Source organism: Pan paniscus, chromosome 13 (genome assembly GCF_029289425.2).
Source record: "Pan paniscus chromosome 13, NHGRI_mPanPan1-v2.0_pri, whole genome shotgun sequence".
NCBI classification, from domain to species: domain Eukaryota; kingdom Metazoa; phylum Chordata; class Mammalia; order Primates; family Hominidae; genus Pan; species Pan paniscus.
Genome location: NC_073262.2, coordinates 30,754,989 through 30,781,660, shown reverse-complemented (window position 1 = coordinate 30,781,660; position 26,672 = coordinate 30,754,989). Strand labels below are relative to the sequence as shown.

Here is a 26,672-nt window from a genome sequence, read left to right as displayed (position 1 = left end):
CAATCCACTCATCATCATTCATCACCCATGTGGAATGTATGAATATCATAGCTGCTGGGCAGATGTCACAGAACAGCAGTACATGTGACTTTTCATGTCACATGACACAGTACTCACATTGCTAAGTTACAACATTTGGCTGCTGTCATATGGGTTGGTAGAATATAAGACAGTCTCTATCTTTTTATTTACTTGACTTAGTGATAAACTTTAGATCTACAGAATTACTAGAGTTTTCAGAATTTTGTTCCCCTTTGCTTTTCAGGTTGGAGTCATGTTGAATGGATAAACTCGTCAAAAAGCTGATCAATAGATAACAAAAATGGTGATAATGAAAGTACTAATAAAGCTACTAAAATCTGCCAAAAAGTTGTAGGTTGTAGTCAGCACATTACAAAAATCATCTCAATCCTCATAACACACCTAAGGTGGGGGGCTGCTATTTCAATTTTCAGTTTACAAATGAGAAAACTAAGGCTCTGGAAGGTTTAGTGATTTGCCTTAGGCTGAACAGTGGTAGTTAGAGGTAGAACGCAAACTGGAATCCCTGTATACTGCACTACTGATTTACAACTTTTAATACAGCATTACCCAAAATGGAATGACTGGAATATATATATATATATATTTATATATAAATATATTTATATATGTATATAAATATATTTATATATATATATTTATATTTATATAAATATAAATATATAAAAATATATTTACATATATTTATATTTATATATTTATATATAATATATATAAAATATATATAATATAAAAGATATATATAAATATATATTTATATACGTATATAGATATATATTTATATATATTTATATATTTATATACGTATATATACGTATATAAATATATAAATATATTTGTATAAATATATATATTTATGTATATTTATATATAAATATAAATATATATAAATATAAATATATATAAATATATAAAGATATATATAAATATAAATATTATAATAAAAATAAAAATAAAAATATATATATATGGCTGACAACCGAACTCTCTTTTAACAAAGATAATTAAGAGGAAAATGGTTACAACCTAACACAGCATGAAAGATTTATATTAGATATAAAGGAGATTTCTTGACAATGAGTAGTGTTATACATTAGAATAATCTATCAAAAGTTTTTTTACACAATAATTCTATAAATTTTTTAATGACATTCAAAAGAAACACGTTTTTGCAATTACTCTGAAGAGCCAAAATAATTGTTAGCAAATATGGTTAAGTTTAAATTTGTAAAGTCAAAGCTTTTCTTCTACTTTAGCTTTAGATTAATATTCAAGAAGACAGTGCCCATTTCATTATTTCACAGAGCAAAGGCAGTAGTTTTACTAATATATCCAACATTAATACTGTCTCAAAATATCTGAGAAGTATGACCACATGTGGTAAGAAGATTAAGGTGTTTTCTGGCAACTTCCCTAAAAGCAGAACTCTTGATGGCAGAAAACAAAAAGTTTTCCGTGGGGAGCCACGGGGGCTGCCTTCTGTCCTATCAATCCACAAATTCTCGAATTACAAATCTGCTGTTGTTTTCTGACACATCTGCTTTGCAATGTAAAATAGTGTTTTCTTTAATAAGAATTCTTCAAAAAGCCCTTAGGTGCCTCGCCTTTGTTTGCACAGCCTGGGAGTTTTCATTTAAAGTTTTCACACTGTTTTTAAAATTCCCTATTTTTGTTTCTAAATTAGTTAGGCAAAGTCCACAAACCTCTGTTTTGGGTTCTCATTTCAGCTACATAGAAATGATGAAGAGAAATGTGCAGAGAAATTTGTAAGGTTTTGATAAATGAGATTACCCCAAATGACCAACATCCTTTTTCCCTCTTTCCTTCAATGTCAAAAATGTAGGAAGTAGGAAAGCAGAAATGCTCTTTATATAATCCCTATTCCAGGGATGTAAAATCTACTACAAATTGAGGAAACTCACAGGAAAAACCCACCGTTGTTTACTCTGTGGCAACTCTGACAATCCAATGTGGTGGGAAATAGGAAGAGACAGTGAAATGATCGTGAAAATATATGAAATTCTGTTGTAGTGATCATAGCAAGGTTGACATTGGATATACTCTGTGACAACTAAGTTGGACCTGAAACCCAGATAAAGTATGTATTTCTGAATCTAAAGTATATTTGCTTTAATTTACTCAAAATCTAAACTTAAACTCCTAAGGATATAGCATCCATTCATCTCCTGATTAAAAAATAAACAAGTGGGTGTTTTTTTAAGATCTCCACAGGAAACATAAACATTTGATCTTTTTATATTAATTATATGCAACCATAATGAAAAAAATTTTAACTTTTTCCATAATGGGACAGAGAAAGCAGACAATTGATAAATATATACAAATATCAGCCTGACAACCTGTGCATTTGTCTCTCTTCACGTTTAATCCAGCTGAATATGATTTGAAGAAGATGATACCCACTTTGATACACTCTATTCATGACTCCCTCATGGAATTCCTTGGGAGGAGATGGTCTTTTTCAAGGATAAGAAATGCTACTTTGTAATTTGCTGTAAGTCTATAACACATTCTTGTATGATCCAATTTGTTGGAAGTGAAGATAATCTACCGACATGAAAATCATGGATACTCCTTCAGCAGAGAATCTTGTAGGGGGACAGATGGAAGAAGTTGGATGCTGCGCAGATGCAGCCTGCTCCATCCTTAACATCTAATGTGATGGGCTGGGCACTGCCCTATAAGACATGTTTCATGCTATAAGCTAAGTTGTGAGGCAAGAGAGTTTGTATAAATGAGACATAACTTCAAAAATAAAATTTAAAAAAAGATGTTTTCTTACACATGAAATCACAGCCTGAGCCCACAGCTGTTTCTTTGAAGTATTCCTCCTATTCTGCTTCTTTAGGACCATTTTCATTTTTTCTATCAAAATTCTTTCTTAAAATTTCTCATTCCTGTTGATGTATCTTCTTTTTCAGAACTTCAACCTTTTAAAAATATGCTTTCAAAAGCCTTGAGCGCTTTCTCTTATAATGTTACCATGACATACTCACTTTCATTCAAATTTTCTGTCAGTTCATTTTTATAAATCATTTGTTCTTTACTGGTCAAAGTCAAGTACTACAGACCAGAGTTTCTCTTTGTGAGACAGGTAGTTACAGCAAAATTGTTAAGAGTTTGGGTTCTAAAACAGTATTAAAAAGTATCTGGTTTCCAGGTATACCTTTACTATCTATATGTGTGATCACTGGCAAAAAGTTACTTACATTTTCTATGTCTGAGTTTCTTCAACAAGAAATGTCTTTCAGAGTTGTAAAGATATTAAATGATAAGATATGTATGATAAATGCATTTAGTACAATACAGAGCATAGAGTAATAATCAATAAGGGTTAGTTGTTATGGCTAGTTCTACCATCTAAAGATGACACTGTCAGAAAGCAAGATGTGAGGCCAGGCAAGGTGGCTCACGGTTGTTAACCCAGCACTTTGGGAGGTCAAGGTGGGCAGACTGCTTGAGCCCAGGAGTTGGAAACCAGCCTGGGCAACATGGTGAAATGCCATCTCTACAAAAAAATTTAAAAATTAGCTGGATGTGGAGATACCCACCTGCAGTCCCAGCTATCAGTAGGGTAAGATGGGAGAGTCACTTGAGCCCAGGAGGTCAAGGATGAAATGGGTCATGATCACATCATTGCACTCCAGCCTGGGCGACAGAGAGAGACCCTGTCGAAAGAGGGGAGGGGAGGGGAGCAGAGGGGAGGGAACAGAGAAAAGGAAAAGGAAAAGGAAAAGGAAAGGAAAGGAAAGGAAAAGAAAGAAAAAGAAAGGAAAGGAGGAAGGAGAAAGGAGAAAAGAGAAAAGAGAAAGGAAAAGAGAGGGGAAAGGAAGATGTAATTCTTCAGATGTTTGGATTTCATAAGACTGAGACTTGCAGAAAGGTCTGGATATTTAAAATTTCCCTACTTCTGCTAGGCCTTGCCTTTATGACAATTACATGACCTAAAGTATGAAAATATTGGCTTCCTTTAGCATCTAGTTTAGCAGGTTGCAAGATTACTCCCTTTTTTCTCTGTCTCTCCATCACATACTCAGCACCATGGAGTTCCACGGGAAATCTGTCTTCTTGAAACACACTGCAAAATTGCTCGACTTTTCAATCTAATCTATATCCTTTAACACAAAATAGTCTTTTGCAATACATTCCAGTAGTAATTCTCATCTCACCAAGTCTCAGGATCATATTTATCTTCTGGTATTAATATTACAAAATCTGTTTTTTGTTGACCACCAATCATCTTGCAGGCCTGGAAGCCTTCAGTATGGAAGGAGCCAGTGTTTGCAACCCAGCAGAAATGGGAAATTTGGTCAATGGCAAAGCTGTAATCAGGGAGATTTTAAAAAGATAGCTTAATAACATGTCTCCTGGTCACTGAAAACTGAAGGATATTACAACTGCACAAGAAAGGCTTTAGATGTTTATTGTCTTCCTTTAGGGGAACGCAGATCATGCACATCTTAAAGTAAGGTATAATGTTTAATTCCATTTGCTGTCATTTATAACTTCTGCCAAAAGTGGATTATGCATTTTCCTACATTCTTAAAATGAAACTTACTGGTTACCATTTAATCTCTCTTAATAAATCACAGTCATCCTTTTGATGTACAAGCTGTACAATCATGGAGAAATGTCTGCGGGAGTTATTTGATGTGCAGAGTTGCCTGCCCTGCCATAGAATGGCTCCAGGCTGCTATGTTTCTTTTTTTTTTAACTTCCCATATATTTTTTTCAAAATGGTTTATCTCTCTCCTCCCCTGTTGTCAAGCTGTCAGTCAGCTGTCACTTTTTACTGCTGTCAGTGAGACTGCCTTTATCACACCCCCAATTTGATGCTGCTAATCTGCTGTCAGCTGAAAAATCAGATAATCAAGACTTCCGAAATTGCATTTACAATAAGTGGTGGGCTGAACACTGGATGAAGATTTTGAGATACAAGTTCTGGTTCCTGCTCTGCCTATATCTAGCTGTGTGATTGCCAGAAGACATATAACTTCTCTGGGCCTTGGCGCCTTTATCCATAAAATAAGAAGAGTGGGGAGAGAGAGAGAGAGAGAGAGAGAGAGAGAGAGAGAGAACGTGCGCGTCAGAGACAGACAGAGAGAGATCTCATCCAGACCTGAATCCTAAGTTTCTTTGGCTATGACAATACACATGAAACTTTTTTGTGACTTAATAGAATGCAGGGTGGATGCCACTGACCTTTTAATGGTCAAATTCAAGGACGCTTTTTAGTCATCACTTTACTTAACCTCACTGCTGTGAATTCACTAATGATTATCTCCTTAGAACTCTCTCCCCTTTGTTCCACAGGATAATTATCTCAGTGTTGACCTCCTGACTCTTACTTTTTCTTCTCACTTCAATCTTGGGCTCTTCCTCCACCAACCCCTTAAGTGTCAAGAATGCCAAAGTGGCTCCAATGTTAAAAGGTCAGGATGATGATGAGGAACCCAGCAAAGGAGCCTGAGAAGCAGCAGTCTGTGTGAAAATCAGGGGACTATGTGCCCTAGACAACTGAAGAATATGTCATGGTGTGTCAAATGCTGCTGCTATGATAAATAAGATGTGGACTACGAACTGAGCACAGGATTTAGAGGCAGTGGTGACCCTGACTAAAACTATTTCAGTGGAATAGTTTTAACTCAGAACAGGAGGAAGGAACTTAGAAGGAACAAGTATAAACAACTCTTTTAAGGTTTTGCTACTAAGAGAAGGAGAGAAATGAGGTAGTAGAAGGGGGAAGTGGAATAAGGAGAAAAAAAAATTTTAAGATATAAGAAATAATATTTTTATGTTAATAGAAATAATTCAGATAAAAGAAAAATAGGAATAATTCAGAAGAAAGGAAAATTGATGATGTAGAATATACCAGAAAAAATTGTTAGGACAATAGTCCTTGAGTATGTGGGATGGATGAGTTCTGGAAAAGAAGTGTAGATGGGGCCTTACACAGAAGCGAGGTTGTTCATCCCCAGTAACAGGTGAGAAGATGGAGAATATGCACTCAGAAGAAGCACATAATTGGGTGGACCTGGTAGTATCAATAAATAAAAGTTGTCTTCTGATTGCTTCTATTTCCTCAGTCATCAGCTGAGAATGAAGATAGAAGATTTGGTATTGGAGTGTTCTAAAAAAAGGAGAAGGCATAATTAATTATCTAGAAGAAGGGAAATGCTTGCCAGGTAGTCAAAGGGCCCATCTGAATCTTACGAGTCATACATTTAGAACATGCTAATAAGTATGACATGCTTTTCTCCAGTTATGTTTAGTCCATGATTACAGGAAGACAGTATATGAACAAATAGATTTAAACAGACGAGGGTTTTTGCCAATCAAATATGAAACAAAAGGTGTAAATGATTTGAGAGGATATGCAAGAGAGTAAACATAATGACGGAATAAGAAAGTTAAGCTGGACAAAGAAAGAGAAAATAGGACAAGAAATTAAGTTGGTTCAATCAATGGATGGTAGGGTCTGGTAAGGCCAAAGGATTGTTTGACTCAAGGTGATAAAGTAAATAAATAAAACCAATCTCCTTATTTATATTAGATTCAGCTTTTAGGAGAGTAGTTCTCTATTTTCATGTGTCGACTATAGGACTATGAGAGGCAGAGGGAAGATAGTCCTCTATATTCAGATGCCAATAAATATGCTAGGTTATAAATTAATGGGAGCGGGGCGGGTAATAAGATAAAATAACCTTTTGTTGTGGATCTACTGTATGCTAAGCACTATCCTAGGTACATGGTATACATTATTTCATTTAATCACTGCATCATCCCTATAAGATGGTTTAATCACAACCATTAACGAACTTAAGTGCAAGGTCATTCCACAAGTACAGATCACAGAACTAGTAAGTGGTGGTCAAAACTCAAATACATGTATACATGACTACGGCGTCTAAGAGCTTTCCCATCCCAAAATATTCAATACATATAATGAAATGTTTTCAAGGGAATACACTCTCATGCTACTATTTATCTGGTCATTGCGAGTGAGGCAGGAGATAAGTGAGGAAGGCAAGAGGTAGCAGTAGGTGCCATGAGTCTAATATTGGCGAAACTGCTGAGGTGACAGACATGCTCTGAGTTTTAACAGATAGAAACTCTAAAAATATTCATTTATTTTGTTGGAAATATGGCTTTTCTCCCCTCCCTAATTAATATCCATTATATTACATAGCGCAATGATTAATAATTTAACTGTATCTTCTGCTTTGTTTTTAGTTAAATTCATTTTTCCCATGACCAAATAATATTTGGATTGGGAGAAAGATACAAGCATTCAAAAATATTTTTTAATCACCTTGGTTATTTTGCCTTTGGAATTACTAAATACTTTTCAACATCTCAACAAAATAATACAGTTTTGAAACTGCAGGCGTTAGAATGATTGTCATTCATGCAAATAATCACTTACTTACACTATATGAGTTTGGGTTGCATAAAGCAAATTACCATTTGAAAATAATTCAAATAACATTCTAGGCTAAGACCTTGCTTATGAATGTTATCTTGGCCACAATATTTCTTAACCTTTTTCTATTTAGCTAGATTCCTTTATGGTAATATCATCCAAATTAATAAACTACTCAACTGCCACAGGTATATTAAACATATGATGTTGCAGAAATACATCGGATGTAAATGAATTTTAAAACATTTATTTAGAATTCTACAGCAGTAATAATTAAGAGGAGCTATAACCATCTACTCACTTAGAGATATACATTTTGCCTATATGTGATATTAAAAAAACTTAAAACATGTCAAAATATAAGGTTCATATTTTGAAAAATTCAGATATATAACTGTTCTAGTTAATCACAGGCAAAGTATAACTATCACATTTTTCAAAAGTTGTAGTTCTCTCATCACACATAAGAAAACTATGTCTACAAATACATAGATAATATACGTAATTACATATATATTCTGAAAATTGCTTTGTGATCGTGGCTCCACTTAGCTTTATAGTTTTCAAAACAGCAAATAAATCATTAACTGTTTTTGACAAATGACCTGTAATGACAGGATGCTTGAATGGTAAGTAGAAATTGAAATCAGAAGTCATAAGGCCTAAATGTTAATCCAGTCTGTGACAACGACAAGGTGAATACAAGCCAGTCTCTACTTCTCTGGGCCTCTGTTTTCTGCACTTTATATAAAGATTGGGCAAGATGGTCTAACTTAAATTTTATGATTCACTAACTTGATTTTGTATGGGGCAGATTTTTCTTCGATGAAATATTAACAAATAAGACACTCAAATAAATCAGCAATAGGGGTGCAGATGAGGACTACCGTTTCTACAGCAAAATATGGGTGAACTCAGTAAGTGTAGAACACAGAAGTTAATGCTGACCTCTTGCATAGCATGTATGGATATTAAATCATTTCCTGCCTTCATTTCAGGGATGAGGAAGAAACAGCTGTTCCTGAACTCTTTTAAGAAAGCAGTCAGTAAAAAACAGCAGCGTCTCTCCTGCTAGTGTGAGTCCCACTGAAGTAAACTTTCTGTTCACAAGGGAGAAATATTCCTAGTGGTAGTAAAAACAGTTTTGCTAGGTTTAATCAAAAGTGAAAAGGAATTCCAGAATGTTCCCTTTGAGCCACATCATCCATTGCTAATTCAAGGTGGGCCCAGCAGCAAGGGTAATAAAAAAAAGTCCTTAGTAACTAAGAAAGAGAAATGGCAATTAGGTACATTTGTAAACCAATATAGAAGACTTAACTCTTTATTAAGATAATATAAATAATTAAAAATAAAGAAAAAATAAAAGAAAATAGCATGAGAAATGAACTAATCCAAGCAGTGAGACTTAACATTGACTTATCTAGACCAGTTATTATTGTATATATAAATCAATGGGCATAAGCTCAATGCAAAGGTTGAGAAATATGCTTGACAACGACTTCTGTAACAAAAAAAAAAAAAAAAAAGAAAGAAAGAAACAAAACACCAGGCTGCTTTGGCAAACAAATAAATAAAAGAAAAGAAGGACTCAATATCTGAACTATTTAGTGACGGGTTAGACACATGATGATTTAAAATCTTTGTAAATCACAGCATGGTGAGATAGAACTTAATTCTCTAACTAACCATACTTATGCTGAAAAGTTAAAACTGGCATGAAGAACATCAATTTTTATACATTTGAGGAATAATTTATGACACAATATTGAGAACAGAGTCAAACATACTGACCTGCTCACATCAGGAAACCTGATGGGAAAGTAAATAACTTGGCACTTGGGTCTGATGATGCTTTCCAGATCCTTGGGTCTGTGATCAGGAATCAGCTTCATAAATTTTCCAATGGAAGTGAGAAAGGATTCCATATTAAAAACTGAGTTGAATACAACCACATCAGCCACCAGGCTGTAAAGGTAAAAGACAAATGCAAATGATGAGCCCAGACTCATTCACAGTAATTTTTATCAACCTAAGACCTCTATGGATTAATCAGAGTTTATACTACACCTTAGGTTTGCAAAGAACTCTTCACTTCATATCAGTATCTACCAAAATGTCTCTAAGAGCTAAGTTAGTTTCATTAGTGTTATATCACAGGGAGTTGATTGGTGGCATCAGATTTGAAAGGCAACAGGGAAATAGAATGATTTAATGGGATCGCATGAGACTCCAAACCAAAGCATATTTTTCCACAATGCCAGGAACTTTCTATATTATCAACAACACTACGTACAGCAATTCCTTTTTCTTCGTGGCCCAGCTACCCATGTTGAATTTCTGTCAGTGATGTGCATCATTTTACACCATACTACCGAGAACAGAGCATCTGTCACACTTCTCACTAACTTCAAGGAGACTAATTCAGATAAAACTACTTTCATACTAAGGCACGATACCTTCGGCACTATTTGGTTAAAGTCTACTTCTTGCTTTAGCTTTTACTTCAAGAAATTGTGTTAAGTTTTTAAAAGTTCTGAGACTACACAGAAAGGATTATGGTATCCCAAAATAACTTGTTTCACTATCATATTATATTATATTGGGCTAGCCAGAGAAATAGAAGAAACTGGTAGAAATGCATCCGGAAATCCAGATCACTAGGTCCTAACTGATTACATAAAGGTACATATAAATTATAAAGCGCCGCAACACCATGATCTTCGAATTCAACGAAATAAATGTGGTAATACCAGTCCGCAACAACAATGGTTCAAACTTAAGATTTTTTAAATTTCACAATGGTGAAAATGTAATATATATTCAATTGAAACCATACTTCAAATACTGAATTTTGATCTTTTCCTGGGCTAATGGTATGTGCACAATATTCTCTCACAATGCTAGGCAGCAGCAGTGAGGCACAAATCTCAGTCAGCCACATGATCACAAGGGTAAACAACCAATACTCTACAGTGACCTGTGCTGCCAGATGATTTTGCCCAACTGTAGGCTAATGTAAGTATTCTGAATATGTTGAAGGTAGGTTAGGCTAAGCTATGATGTTCGATAGGTTAGTTGTATTAAATGCATTTCAACTTATAATATTCTCAACTCACAATAATGGGTTTACCAGGCTGTAATCCTATCGTAAGTTGAGGAACATCTGTATACAAGATTAAAGGGACAAAGCAATTGGTTTTATTCCACCCTAAAAATGATAGATCAATACTACTGGAAAGAAGACATGTTATGTACACAGGACTGCAGAACACCACAGAATAAGTAGAGCTTATAGAATAGGAATGCCGTAGCCAAATGTCAGTTTAGTTTAAGTCATATTTGCTGAGACAGCCAAATTTACTATTACAATGTTAATATCTAGCAGAATAAAAAATGAACAAAAAGAGTGTTGGCCTGCTACTTCCGTGCATCCCTTGAAAAAAACTGATTTTCTATACAAGTATTGTTTATTAGTTGCTACCTAGTGCAAATTTGGGGGGTGCGGGTGATTACAACACAAACAATACAAAGGAATGTCACAGAAGTGCTGACACAACACTAAGCAATAAGGAAGCTAATATAATAATATACCAAAAGTTGAAGGATGTTTTACAGCTAGTCTTGTTTTCACCATATGTCACATATTGTAATAGTGACCTACAGGTCATAATATATAGTTGTGACATGTGTTCATAAGTCAGAGGGTTAGTGAAATCACTGTTTAAGGTGAGTGCTTATGTCAGTCATCTTTAAAGTCCTTAACTGCCACACAGTCCAGAAAGAAATCTGACAGTGCCAAAAAAGCAGAAGTCAGCAAGAAAACTAAAGAAACATTTGAGGAAGCAGGAGTCATACTTTTCAAAGAGAATCTGAACAGGACTGCCTTTTGACACTCTTATTTTTCCTCTGGACAACTGTGAACCATTTTTTCCCCATTAAGAAGCCAACTGATGATGAAGTCCACTTCTCTCTCTCCAAGCTTGTCTATAAGTTTACCCTCTTGAGAAAAGCAATGCTGAAAAATCATGTATAAAGCTTTTATAGTCTCATTCCCTATCAGCAAAAACAATGTTTTATGACAGTGAGGAGGAATCGAGAGCTGAATTGTTTTTAGATAGCTTCCCTCAAACGGCATGTGACCCAATGACTTACATTCTTAAAAATCCAGTCTATGCTAAATTAAAGATCCAAGATAGTTTACAGAAATATCCTTTTTGGTACATTTCCTCCCTGATATGAGTGGATGTAACTTCCATTAACTTTAAAGCACCCATAAAGGAAAAAATAGACTTAGTTTTTTTCCCAATGATTTCTCAGGGGTAATAAACACACTATCTGAGGAAAAGAATGATGCTAATTCAAGAAATCAAAAGAATATTACAAATGTTTTCCATATTGATAAAGCACAAAATGATTTTATTTTCATTTTTAAAACATATTTTCCTTCTCTGTTTCAATATAAAGTATTTTAATTTTATTATGAAATTTTAAAACGGCTGCTTTTTTTATGAGACATTTGACGTGAAGCAGTTGCACTCTATTTTGATAGCACTGCTACTTCACAATTGAAGCAGCTTGTAAAAATGATTGTAGGAAAACATTCACAAAATGCACACAACACAGAATTATTACTATATAGCCATTTTTCTATGTCAACTAAACTATGAAACATTCTTGCAAGAATTGGGGGTCTGTTTAAATACATCATCAAACCCAGTTGCTAATAGCTGTTAATAAAGATAAATAAAATGTACAAAATCACTGACAAACAGATTCCGTTTGACTGTTGCAGTTATGTGAATAGGATCCAATAGCAAAGCCATTTCAGAATTGTTATTAACTTCTTTCATTAACTAAGCTTCAGGAGATACACTTTGTCGAAGTAACAATAGAGAAGGACCATCACCTTTAAAATGTCATGGTATTTTAAGGCTGTGCCATTTCAGAAGACTCAACGAGGGAAAAAAGAAAACACTACCTAAGGATTCATTGTCCATAGTCTTCTCTGTCTTACAATTTAAAAAAAAAAAAAAAAAAGGCGGGGGAGACAAAACCCCAAGTTGCTCCATTATGCTTTAATTTTTACTTCTCTGTAAAACTCTATTTTGATTTTAGCTGAATACAGTGATCATGATTAATAAGTAAGAGTTGACTAACTGCACTTTCTAAATGCCTTAAGCAATAGATCATGAAATCAAGGGGTGAAGGTCCCTGCCAACCTTTTAATTCTATTTTGAATGTTGTGAAAAATAGATAATTAGCTCAACATATAATTAGATTGTTACATATATGTATTTTTATAAAATGATTAGTTGTGATCTTACATATACTGCAGAAGGAAGAATTGTTTAAATATTTGCACCTACCTTATGGTGTTTTAAAAAAAGGTGTACAGTAGTAGGTCTCCAGATTTAAAACGTAACCACCTACAAAGAAAAAGGTAGCAAAGGGCCAAATATAATGATACAATCCATACCTACCATGAAAGAATTTGGTTGTATCCATATTGGAAATCCCTCTCCTGACATTTCTTGACAGGATATATCAACTGGTTCTCGTGAAAATACAGAATCTTTTTCAGTTTCCCAAGGTCAGGCCGAAGGGCAGCCAGTTCGGTCAGGTTAAGCACTGAACTTGCAAAGAGGGTCCTAGGAAACAAGAAAATTGGGGTTTACTGTCCCAAGTATGTTTGAAGGGATCATGCTTTGCTCTTCTCTCCTCTTTCCTCTTCCCACCCCAAGAAAAACACATCCCCTATAGGGACACATCAATAGTTGAGGCTTAATACCACGTAGCAGCATTCTAAGTTTTGATCTCTTAGAAAGCAGCTGCTTAGAACTATAAAGTCCCCGAATCTCACTGGTCTTCTCAGTGCAGTTACTGAGAAATGTTAAAAAAAAAAAAAAAAGCCGGATGGATTTTATTGAAAAAGGCAAGAAAAGCTCTATCTGAAGGACAAATGGAACAAAGATAAGGCTGACTGGGGAATACTTTGCTTGCCAGTTTCATTACACTTTCCTTCTTTATGCAACCAACTACTGAAATTCAATGTATGAGCAGGAATGGCACATGTTCATGTTATGACATAAACTCTTTTGATTTATGCAATAGACTTATCTAGTATGGTCTTTTTCTCTTGGCATGTTTTCTTACCCTCCCCTCACTTGTAAAGTATCTTACAATACTTGTATTTTTAAAAACATCTTTTCTTCTCCATTACTGGACTGCTAATGGTACCAGATGCATTATCTGTAAAATCCCTTAAAAAGCACAAATATAAAAATTTTATCAAAGGCTGATTCCTCATTTTTAAGGGAAAAAGGGAAACTGAAAGCTTGCCTATCCATGTTTATAAATGAAAAAAGTGTCAATTTACTCTCTCATTCCACATACATTTACTAAATGCCTACTATGTGCCAGGGTCTAACCAGGAAGAACAGAAAAGATGAACAAGACAGCTCAGCAGGATAAATGCTGCCTGTAATAGAGACATACACAAAACATTAGAGAAACAAACAGAAAGCAATACTAATTGTCTGGGACAACCTGGAAATGTTTCCCTAATAAGGTGCCTATTACATACGGACACAAAAGAGGGACAAAGTACAGGACTTGAGCAGCTGAGGACATTTAGATGACACAATTTTGATAGAATGCCACCTTTATAACATAATGTAACGTCATTTGACCTTTATGGCTTTAATTCCCATTCTAAAAAATCAGGTTCAAGAAGGTTAAGAGTTTTTCTAGGATCACACTGGTAGAAAGTTGCAAAGCAGAGAGACTGCTGGTCTTCTAAGAGCTCGAAGTGCTTTTCATTACACCACAGATATGAATTGGTTGCGGACCACTTACATTGCAAGTGCTTTTTTCTGTACTTAATAAATACAAAATATCATCCTTGTTATTACCATGATTACAACTACTATAAATCCTCCCTTGCTGACAAGCCAAATGGCTAACTTCAGGTGTTTATATGATCTGCCGCACTAGCCTTTCACATAAGAAGAAGGATTACATAATAAGTGCATATATCACAAGTAGGAATTCAAGTGTCTTCTTCACGGGCTACAAGAGGCACACAAGACCAAAAGCCAGCAATCCCGCTTCAAACCTACATTGCTATATTAATGTTATAATTTATCTCTTTAAGGTTAAAAAAAAAATCTTACCAAGGAGATGCACTTATTTTTTAAACCTGTCTGTCTATACCCAAATAAAAAAAAATTATGACCAAACAATGCCCCATTTTGTCCAAACATATTCCCCACACCACTACCACATATAAGCCTCTCTAAAACTTACACTGAAAATTCTGAAACATGAAGATATTTGTTTACCTAAAAATCTGATCTTTAGCAGAGGAAACAACAAAATATTAATTTCAAACAATATTTTCCTTAAAAGGGAATACATGGCAACTTCTAGGTCTAGTTATTGCGTAATCCTCCTCTCCTTCTATTCTTTCTTACTGTGCCCATCCCTGACCATACATACTATTGCAAGCAATGACGCCCATTCTTAATCATTATCACCTGGGCAAGCATAATGTTTTTCACACACAAGGCAGAAAAACGCATTAAAAGTAGCCTTCATATGAGTTATTAATTACAAAAAATATACCTTTTATGATGGGGAAATCTGGTAGAAACCAACTTAATCAAGTGATCAAACTTACTGTGACCAATAATGGGACAAAGTGATATTATGTATTTCCAAACGTGATACACTGAGAAAGATACAAATCATCAGTATAGTATTCCTGCCCAAAATGCCTAAGCTGAATTTGGTAAGGAATAACCAGACAAATATTCTGCAAAATAATTTGCTGGATCTCCAAAAATGTCATGTCATAAAAGAAAAAAATCTAGACTAAAGGAAATAAAGACACTCAAAACAAAATCCAGTATATGATCCTTCAGTGGACACTGGAAGGGAAAAGAACACCTATTAAGGACATTATTAGGACAATAGGAAAAATTTGAATATGGGCTAATTATAAGACTGCAAGTTTTTATCAATCTTTAATTTCTTAAATACAATAATTTTATTGCAGTTATGTAGGAGAATATTCCTATCCTAGGAGATTCATGTCAAATTATTTAGATGTGAAATGCCATGATGTCTGCAATAAATTATTAAATAGTTCAGCCAAATGCTACTACTAATAATAAATATTAATATGTATATATTTACAGAGAGAAAAATAAAAAATGTGCAAACACATTAACAATTGATTAATCTATGTGAACAGGTGTGTAGTAATTCATAGCTTCAGGGGAGGGGGAGAGTCTATCAAAAAGATTTCATGGAGCAAGGCATTGTCCTACTGCAAATTTTGGGTAAGTTATACATTTATAAAACTATACATTTGAAGTAACAGGCATTAAATGGCAGTAAGTAGAAGAAAAAAATTATATATTCCATAAACAATAAACCCATCATATCTGTATTTCTAGCCATATTCCAACTGTTAATTTCTACATGAGGATTATCCTCAGGGTGGACTATCTATAGCTAATGCTTAACCGAAAGGAGCCCTTCACTCTATTTCTACCACATGTCCCCCTACCCACCAGCTTATCCGTAACCAAAGAATTCAACCCTAAAGTTGAGCCTTCCAAAGAAAACCTCCGAAATAAAAGAAGGCAATATATTCATATGAGAAACAACAATAATTTTCATAATATTCCCCATTTGAGACTGCCCACGCCAACACTTCTTTCAGTTTGTTTAATCATTAAAAGAAAATTCACTGTATTTGTATAATTAATCTTGAAATAGCCCTCACTAGTTTTAAATAGTGGAAATTATCTCCATCATCTCTTTGCTTTTCTTGCTCGTAAAATGGTAAAGTGGTCAATAAGCAATTTCTCAAATATTTAGCTCAACAACACCCAAAAAGAAGTAATGAATATGCCCACAAAAGGAATGCAGGTGATCCATAGGCAATTTTTACTCTGCTCCCTACTATCAATTTTTAAAAATTGATAATAATACAATGAATGACATCACTTGATCAGCAGCTAATCCCTGGGCTACAAATGCTCATCTTGCCTCAGGTATTATTTAACCAATAAATCCTAACAAGGTGCACTTTATCATCCCACAGTGTGTCTCTAGCAGGAAAGGACACAAGGTGATAGCAAAAACCACTAGGAACAAGATAATTCCCGACAGCTGCTGCTTGAGCACAAGTTAAATTGAACAGTTTATCTCAGCATGAAGATGTTATAAGGTTTTATGTTTAATATTTTTAAATTAACATAAAACCCAGAGAAAGCAGTTGAGCAATCTTTCACAAACATGACATACTACAATCACTGTATAAGCTGGATTAGTACTTATTACCATGCTACTACAGAATTAAGCTGTTTTTAGACCACCAAAGAGCTTTAAATTGCAACTTTTGTCTCTGTAAGAGAAACCTATATTTAAAATGTCTGCTAAATTCAAATTAACAGCTACATCATTAGCTTACCATTTCACCAAAAGTACAAGTAAGCTGCTACTATAATCATCTAACCAAAACGGCTCTATGCTGCAAGCACATTAACACCATTCCATGTAATTGGGAAAAGGACCTGTACACATGTTTCGATTGTTTCCAATACACATTGTATCTACATTTCAAGTCATATATGTTTAAAGAATCCGAAACAGTTAAACACAATGAAATTCGAGATTAAAGATTTTATTATTTTCTGCTCAATTTAAATAAATCAGTTGTTTGCCTTTTACCCTATTTACTTAATATGTAAAAAGAAAAGCTGAAATATACCTAAGGGCAGTAGTAGTGTGACCATTACCATCAAGATGCACACTTTTATATCTTAAATGGTACAGAAGGGAAGTGAAATGAGTAACAGAAGGCAGGCATTCAATATTCCAGCCACTGCCCATACACTTTAGTAATGATTCTTCATGGGCTAGGTCACCTCACTCTTGCCCCATGAAATCTTTTCAGTAGGCCCCTCTCCTCTCCTGAAGCTATTTATGACATAATGAGATAGTGTATACAATTTAACACGGATACCAGTTTGGGCTGTGTTACCACTCATACACAATTTCTTGCATGGCTTCAGGAGGCCTTTGACAAAAGAGTAAATTCTTCTAGCTGTGTCACTTTGCTCAATACCTAAACTCCTGGTCTAGATTCATGTTGCTAAGACTCATTACCTAAGCCTTGGTTCTTTTCTTCCCTCTCATGCATTCCTGTTCCTTGATATCTACTCTCTAGGATCCTGTATTTTCTGTGATGCAGTATTTTCTATGATGATGAAAATGTTCTATATCTGTACTGTCCACATATGACCAGCTACATATGGCTATCGAGCACTTGAAATGTAGCTAGTACTCCTGAGGAACTAACTTTTAAATTTAATTTGATTAAATTTAAATTTAAATCGACTAGCCATATGTGGTTAGTGGCTACTGTATTGGAAAGCACAGTTCTGGATGAACCAGCTTTCCCTAACCTGACACCCATGTTTCCTGAATACAATTACCTGCTTAACTGATTTTCCTGAACAGACCCTTGACCCGCTTGTGATAACCTAATTTCCATGTTCCTCCTGCCTAGATGAATTTCACCTACCCAGCTCTCCAATTCTGGAATGGCATTATTTTTTCTTTTCCTTCTGAGAATTAGAAAATACACATTCACTACGGAAAATGTTTTAAGCACAAAAAATACATATAAAGTGAATATCACCCATAACTATTCCAAAGAGAGATAGCTACTATTTGCATTTTGGTGCTCTAAGCATGTGCTGGGCACCTATTATTTGCAAGGCACTATGCTAAATTACAGACATAAAATGGAAAACAAAGTAGCTGAGGCAAGAAGAAAAATGACAGGTTGAGGAACTGAATGAAGACCAAGGAGGTTGGAGCCAATGGGAGAGTGGCCAAAAATAAGGGTGAAGATTCAAAGGTAAGACATGAAAATAATTTTGGTTTTGTGGTAAGAACAATAGGAAGAGCTGGAAGGATTTTAAGCAGGGAAGTGACAAAATCTTATATGTACATTAGATATATTTTATTTTATTCTTTCCACTTTGTAACAGAAATACATTATTGCATACTTTCATTTCTTGCTTTTAACACCATGTTGTTTTACCATGTTAAAAATTATTTCTAAAAGGTATGATTTTTTATTACGCTTCATGATATGGTAAGTCATAATATCTCCAACTAGGGCATGATTTTTATACTCATGTCCATAAAGTTTTGAAATCTTCTTTGTATTAATCTCTTATATTTCTTTTGTTTATGTAATTCATGCATATTTAAATTACTTTTTAATACCAGAAAACTTTACTCTGACTACCATATGGAAAGCAGACTGCAAGGAGTCATGAGTGGAAGAAGACAGCAAGAAGAAAAAAAATGACACTGTCTTGGGCTAAGATGCTAATATTGTGAGAGTGTTACCAAGTGGCCTGACTGGGTGTACTGATAACTGTCAGGGTTTGCTGATAAAACTGGATATGAGAAGTGAAAGAGAGGACAGCTATTGCTTTCTTCCCTTTATCACTTCCAAAGCACCTTGACAGAGTTTTAATTACAACAGAAGCTCAATGATACATACACACGTAAATGAAAATTACTCCCAAGCATTTCAAAAGTCTTTGGTTTCAACATATTTTTTAATTCATAAAACTTGTGTAGAGAGATAACTGAGTTCTAATATTCATTAATCATCAATATACAAAATTCATTTTAACACAATTTGCTTTAGTTGTCAGCTACTTAATCTTAATTGGACCATTTCTACTGCATGTTTAAATGCTATGGATATTCAAAAACTTTCAAGAACACTGCCTAACAAAATGTTTCCCTTTGCTGAAACAATTAAAAATACAAGATGGAAGTCTTATCTGAAGGAAAAGGAAACACAGTCATTTAATCTCCCAGGTTCTTGTGGTGGTAATTTACAGGCTGTTTATAAATAGAGTAGCCAGTTTCCCAAAAGCTGTCTCATCGTGTGGCATCAATCGGGCAGTTTTACTTTCTTCCATCATGTAATTTTCCTTTCCTGTGCTTATCACAATGGCCAGGAGAGCACTGTATACAAAAAAGCACTGTATACAGAACACCTGTCAAGAAGGTAGGGAATCAAAGACTGTAGGCACAACCTGCCACTGAGCAGTATCTCCAACATAAGGCTGTTTTCTTAACATCTATCCTTGCTGCCATCATCAGCACTCTGAACTGTCTTACGGATGTTTAAGGAAACAAATTCCATAATGCCTATTGAGCTTCTTTAGCTAAAGGTGTCACTTAAATTCAGGTGTCTCTTAAATTATTCCTGCAAACGCTGAGTCTTTTAACTCTTGGTATCTGGCACAGTGCCTAATCCATAAAAGACACTTTGTAATTATGTTGCTAAAAAGAAAGGAAGAGACAAGAAGAGAGGGTGAGCCTACTATTTTAAAAAATCTATAAATACATTGAAATTTTTATTGCATACATTTAAACATTTTTTCATGTATGTGTTTATTTCTTTTGGGACTGGAGTTCATTATTAAGAGTATTCTTACAAGGTCCAAGGTAATATGAACCAGAACATTTGTAGATATATCTGTTTTTAGACATTCTATCAATAAGTCAACAAATCAGAACACTGTAAAATCTTTTGACTTGGCAATTTAAGAAGTATAAGATATCACCCCGTTCTAAAAGAACTGACAATATAATTGGTGAAATAAGCCGTAAATACAGGAAACATTAAATAACAATAAAAAAGATAAGTAACTGCTCTCTCCTGCACAAGAAATGTCACAAAGCAGTGTGAGATTGATTACGAATGAAGGCAGAGGCACTAAGTGCTATGGCCACTCAGCGGAAGAAAAGAGAACTAAGAGCAGTGAAAAACCAGGAAGTCTCAGAATTATCAGGGGTGGCAGAAGAGGCCCAGGTCCTGAGTTCTCGGGACTAAAAGGATCAGTGCTATTTGAATTAGTCAGAGAGGGCTAGCAGTTAGCGTCTGGAAAAAAATGAATAATCAGATAAAACTGAAACGGTGGTCTTCCTCAGACCCAGAAGTATCCAGATGCAGGATAAGAAGTTTGTACTTTATCTTTCAGCAATTTGGTGACTCACTGCATGTTCATTATTATACTAACAATCTTTTATTTTTTCTTATTCTTAATTAACTCAGTTTTTAATGCTTATTGGCCAAGAAAAAGATGGTTGTAAAGTGAGAAGACAAAGAAATTATTTAAATAAAGTACCACTATAAATCACTATTATTCTCAAAATAAGGAAGATTACTCTAAATATAACCAAATACAGAAGATATAAAACCAGTTCCTTTAGGCCGGGCACGGTGGCTCATGCCTGTAATCCCAGCACTCTGGGAGGCCGAGGCGGGCGGATCACGAGGTCAGGAGATCGAGACCATCTTGGCTAACACTAAAAATACGAAAAAATTTACCAGGCATGGTGGCAGGTGCCTGTAGTCCCAGTTACTTGGGAGGCTGAGGCAGGAGAATGGCGTGAACCCAGGAGGCACAGCTTGCAGTGAGCCGAGATCACACCACTGCACTCCAGCCTGGGCGACAGAGAGAGACTCCGTTTCAAAGAAAACAGAAACAAAAACAAAAACAAAACAGTTCATTTAAATCCATGGCTTTCCATGATCACTTTTTGATAATGGAATCCTTTAATCACCATAATATTGTAATGTTGATGGTAATATTTTAAAGGAAGATAGAAAACCACGTATCGTGCAAGGTTCTCTACACACATCACTACCACCACCCCTAAGAGATATGTCTTATTATCCTCATTTTACTGGTTAAGAAATTAAAGCACAAGAGGTTTGGTTAAATGCTGAGACAACAGCAGTTACTAAGAGGTAAAGATGAGTTTCAAATTCAAGTTGATCTGGGCCTAAAGCCTCTACTTTTTCACTTACTCCACACTGATTTTGAATCATCTTAAGATTAGTATGTGACTCAGTGTTTTTGTGTTAATTGTACTTATTAGAATCTGTGTTGGAAATATAAAAGAATATAAGTGGTACAAAGAAGAACTATACAAAAGTGAATAGTTTTATTTCAACCCTTTATCCATCACATATTTACTGAGTGGCCAGACTGCTCTGGCTATACAAATTGTGGAGAGGTAATGACCATCAATAAAGGCTTTCCTAAGGAGATGCACTCTAGGAAGCATCCTAAATAACATGCAGGAGCGAGCCTCCTGGAATAACAAGGAGGAGGTCAGGGCACTGGAATAGAGAGAGTGGCTAACATTAAGGGTGATGAAAGAAATGTCCGGCTTGGTTATTAAAAGTAAGAGGCTAAAGGTTTCTAGCTTACATAATCAGATAGTGATGGTGTAATACTCCTTAACACAAGAGAAAAAAAAAAATCCTGGTTTGGAGGAGAAATAAAGAGACATGTTTTGCAAATACTGAATATAAGTAGAGTGCCCAGTAGGTAACTGAAGATTACAGATAATAGGGTAATGAGAGGAAATACACTGGAGAGTTGATTTAAATAAAGAACTTGCCTGGTCACCAAGTATGTTTGTTAAAAATGTGGGATCTAGTCTGTTATATAATTTTACATAACTATTCTATGTGGTTCTCCAATATTTAATATATTATCCCATTTCTTCCCACTGAAGTATATATTCCTTGATAAGATAAATTAGATCTGCTGTTCTTTTCTTTAGTATCCTATAGTTTTCCTAACTTGGCAGCTATCACTCTGGATTTTAAAGTTCCATTAGGACAGGTCCTACATCTGTCTTATTCCCCATCCTAGCCACGTGCTTAACAAATATTTTCAAATAAGTGAATGAATAAATGGAGTGAATGGATCATTCATTCCCTCAACGACTGTGAGAAAATAAAACTGGTTAACTTTCCATTTATACAGAAGTGTTCAATACAATATTCACTCCTACCATTAAAACAAGCTGGGAAGCATCCATGCCCATGGGTGCTTAACATTCCCCATGCCCCATGGATGTGAACACCCAACACGATTCTAAGATGTGTTATTTGATGTCATTTTTTATTGAGCTCATTAGTTTTTCCTGGGGTCCCTAATAGTATTTCAGGCACTGTTCTCTGCTTCACCATCGTAAAGTATCCAAGACAGGATCCAAACAAACGGAACTCAAGAGGAAAGGTAGATGTCAACCTGGTACAAAGATCAGCAATGTACAATATCTTGATAATAATTTTTGTCACCTTCAGGGATTCATGATCATTAGCCTTGAAGAAGTAAGTCAATTAACATGCAAAGAGCATCTAACTTGCTGAGTGTGCTGGGAACACTTCAGATGGTGTTTTATCACCATAAACTAATATAATTAGTATGTGAAATATTTATAATTCATCTCATGATTAATCTATTGTACAGGACTATTCCTTAAAAGCAGCATATCATTTTACATTGGAATGTTCTTTGCCCTTTATTTCATGCCACTCATGAGTCTCTGGAGTTCCCTTCTAAACACTATAAAGTTTGAAGACTGGAGACCCAAAGTAATGGATGTAAGTTCTATCATCACTGCAATCCGACCCTATCAGTGTAGTCTAAAATTATACACATTTAAGGACCTACTGACCAGTCAAGCCAGAGCACTATCCACAAGTAGATTCAGAAAACTCTCTTGAGGCGCAAGCCTGATAAACAAACTACAGGCAAGTACAGAGTGGCTTTTGGACAGTATCATGATTTAGGCTTGAATATTATGACACTATAATAATTAAAGTAATCATGACAATAACAATAATAATATCTGCTTCGTGACAACTAAGCTGTTCCTGACAACCATGAAAAAAAAAAAAGTATTTTGTGCCCAAATAACAAATAAGCTAACCAGGAAAAATATAGGGACTTGCTATTTCTACTGAGTCCTATCTACTGATAAAACTATCAAAATAAAATATATCCTAAATATTCAGTCTTTCAGTAATCAGTAATAACATCTAATTTTTTTGGTGCTTATGAGTATTTGCTTCAAGTTTGCTTCCCAGTTTGCTTTACTCTATTGAGTTGTTTTATCATTTGATTTGTTATGCTTCTCATAGAAATTATGTCTGTGTTTTGATTATTCCTCCAATGTTTGTTTTGGCAAGTTCACGACAGTTCTTTGAAATCCTCCTTAAATTTGGTGCTTAATATACCATTTGGAGAAATACCTCCCCACAAATAACTTCGTATCCCCAATGTTTTGCTATTTAATTACAAGGGTACCACTGAATAATTAATTATAAACATCAAAACTAGCAAACTGTACTATGTACAGTAGGCATTCAAGAAATGTTTGAGAGAGAGTGAAATGTTTAATAATGTTGTACATCTGCAACAGAAAAAGAATCAAAGGTGAGTCTCAGGACTGAGTCCTGGTCCTTTATACACTTATTTTAAAGGTAAGACTTTTCACAAACACTGATTTGCTAAATCCTGTGTGTGAGAATTCTCATTTTAATATTAATTACCCCATATATCACAGAGGGGAAACATTTAAAAGCCACTTTTTTAAAGATCAAATGGAGTAAAACAAAAATTAAAAATTCTGTACACAGCTAAATTTCACAAACAAAAACATTGGTTTTCAAAAAACAAACAAAAAAATGCTTCCGTTGATCACAACTACCCTCTTTAAGTTATATATTAGATTATCTAAAATGAAGTACTGGAGTCATTCAACACAACCTACATCACATGGTAACTTTCTGAGACACACTTTTCTGGGTCTCACCTAGCATGAAACATGATATGTGGGACTCATCTAACACTACAGAAAGAAGGAACTTAAAATTTCCTAGGCCACACTTCTTTACCAGGTGACTGAAGAGCAGAAAATGAGGTCATCTGCCCCACGTTAGCCAGTAAGAGGCAAAAATAGAACCAGTGTGATATCAGTAATAAAAAGAAAGTCACAGTTGCTGCTTGTGAGCCTGGACTCATGATTCCAATAGTAAAAGCAACTTTTTCAAGTTAGACGTTTCAATGAAAATGCTCTCTAGTTACATGGGGGAAAGTTTACTCACCAAGAAAAAAAGTTTGAAAAACTTTATTTACAGTGTTTGTTTATTTTCTGTTTCATCCCTTCTCTCCACACAACGTAGACAAAGTACTTGAACTTTTGGTATAAATATGCAGTAGAGACTAATACAGATATCCACCTGACTCTTAATGATATCTGAATTTTCTATTGCCTACATTTGAGGGTCACATGTCTGAGGGTCACATATCTGAAGATCACATGTCATAGATCACATAATGGCAGTCAAAAGCCTCTCTCAGCCATAAAAGACATTTACACATAGGCCATGGAATGGAGGCTTCCCTTCTGACTCGGAGCTGTCCCTTCTTCCTTTTTCTCTGCTTGTACATAACAATGGTCTAGAAATGCCAAGAAATACATAGAATGCCATGAGCGAAGTGAGAAGGGAACCTCAGATATGGCCCAGGAAAGCCAGAAAAAAGGCTTTAGAAAAGGAGAAAACACTTGCGATGGCTGTTAAAAGATGAGCAGAATGTCCAATTATTTTTGTGTTGAAGGCAGGGATTGGAAAGGGAAGAGATTATGGAGTTTCTATTCATACTGAACAGGAAAGGTAAATACTTGAGACCACAAATATCCACATTCTATTCAATTAAGCAAATATTTAACATATAAACATATATGTATAACACATATATAACTATATATATGTATGGTGTATATATATGATATCTATATGGTATCTATATAGTACATGCAAGATTCTGTCCAGTTGATAAGGAGTAAAAAAATAAACTAGATGGCATCCTGCTCCTTTGCATTTTGGCAGTTGAAATATAGATAAATGGCTGACGTTCTATGAGAGTCAGATATCTAATATTTCAAATGTTGAAATATCACCATGTTTGTTTAATCCCCATATTTACATATACTGCTATTATTACTCCTTTTTAAGATGATGCCAACTCATTGTAAATGAATTTCATGATAAATTCCTCCCTTACTAGGTTCCCAAAGTTAAAAACACTCAGATGGGACATTCTAGTAACTTTTTTATAACAACTCCTTGTCTTGAAAAACACTTTCAAAGAAATGTTAGTATTTTACCACTCCATAGGAATCAGTAACAAGGCGAGATTCTCCCAAGAATATTCCAACAGTCCTTGAAAAACTAAGACTGTCACAAAACCTGAGCATCTGGCAACTCTGCCACCATGAAGTATCCATATGGAAGAGACCAAAATGTGTCAAAGTACCCAAAACGATTTTGGATAGTGTAGAAGATAGAATAAATAATTCAGTATCGTCAACACTTTCAACAGCAGGTAGTGGATATGCTACCTGCTTCTATAATGTGCCAGAATGTAACATAAGTGTGTGAGGCTGTGTGTGGATGTGTGTGTGAGAAAGAAAGGCAGAGAGAATATCAGCATACATGAGGCTAAAAACTATTTTTATACAGAAATATTCCTAGGTAGTTCTCTGTAGGGACATCAGATCTTTACAAGCATAGGTTTATCGACATACAGAAGGAAAAAAATTGAGCCAATGAAAACTTATTTTTAAGATAAACATTGCAACAGATACATTACTTCAGAGTCAATGAAAAAAGCCTGCATTAACAACATTATGGTTGAAATTGTATGTGCAAAAAAAGTCAGAAAATCCAAAATTATGGTTCCCTCAGCAACTATAACTGTGTCCTCATGCATATAGAGGTATTGTGCATTACTGTAATGATGATACATTTCAGCCTTATTATCAGTTTATGCAATGTGACTGAATTAGGATTCTTCTGGGAACTATAACTTTGAATTTCTGGACTTTTTTGAATGTAAAATCTTAACCATAAAATTACATTAATATAGGGTGGGGTTTTTGCATTTTACTTTCTGGCATTTAAAATAACAATAAAGAGTGAATGGCTGACAACATTAAAGTAGCAAAAGATTGGTTGATTTGCAATAATACAAAAAGGATTTGATATAGAGCTTAATGCCTTAAAATAGGGATGCACAAACTGCAGATCATAAAAAATAATCCCTTTGAAGATTAATCAAGACAAGAACAGGTGAGACATCTTTCTAGGAGTAAGTAAATTTACTTGTTCTATAAAATTTTAGTTTCTGATTGGAAGATACTTTCATTTAACTATATTTTAACATGGATATAAATAAAAATGCCTGAAATAATTCTTTCAACACAT

The 26,672-nt window shown here is 34.8% G+C and overlaps 1 protein-coding gene across 28 annotated transcripts in view; it reads right to left on the bottom strand.

Annotated features, from left to right (window-relative positions):
- The window catches only part of GTDC1 (glycosyltransferase like domain containing 1), a 385,416-nt gene that overhangs the window by 184,513 nt on the left and 174,231 nt on the right, over positions 1 to 26,672 (bottom strand). For all 28 annotated transcript variants that reach the window (XM_057301394.2, XM_057301398.2, XM_034954037.3 and 25 more), the window contains 2 exons: positions 12,967 to 13,134; positions 9,278 to 9,451 (listed from right to left, as the gene is read on the bottom strand). In XM_057301394.2, coding sequence (XP_057157377.1) covers positions 9,278 to 9,451; positions 12,967 to 13,134 — 342 coding nt within the window. The remainder of the gene's footprint in view (positions 1 to 9,277; positions 9,452 to 12,966; positions 13,135 to 26,672) is intronic.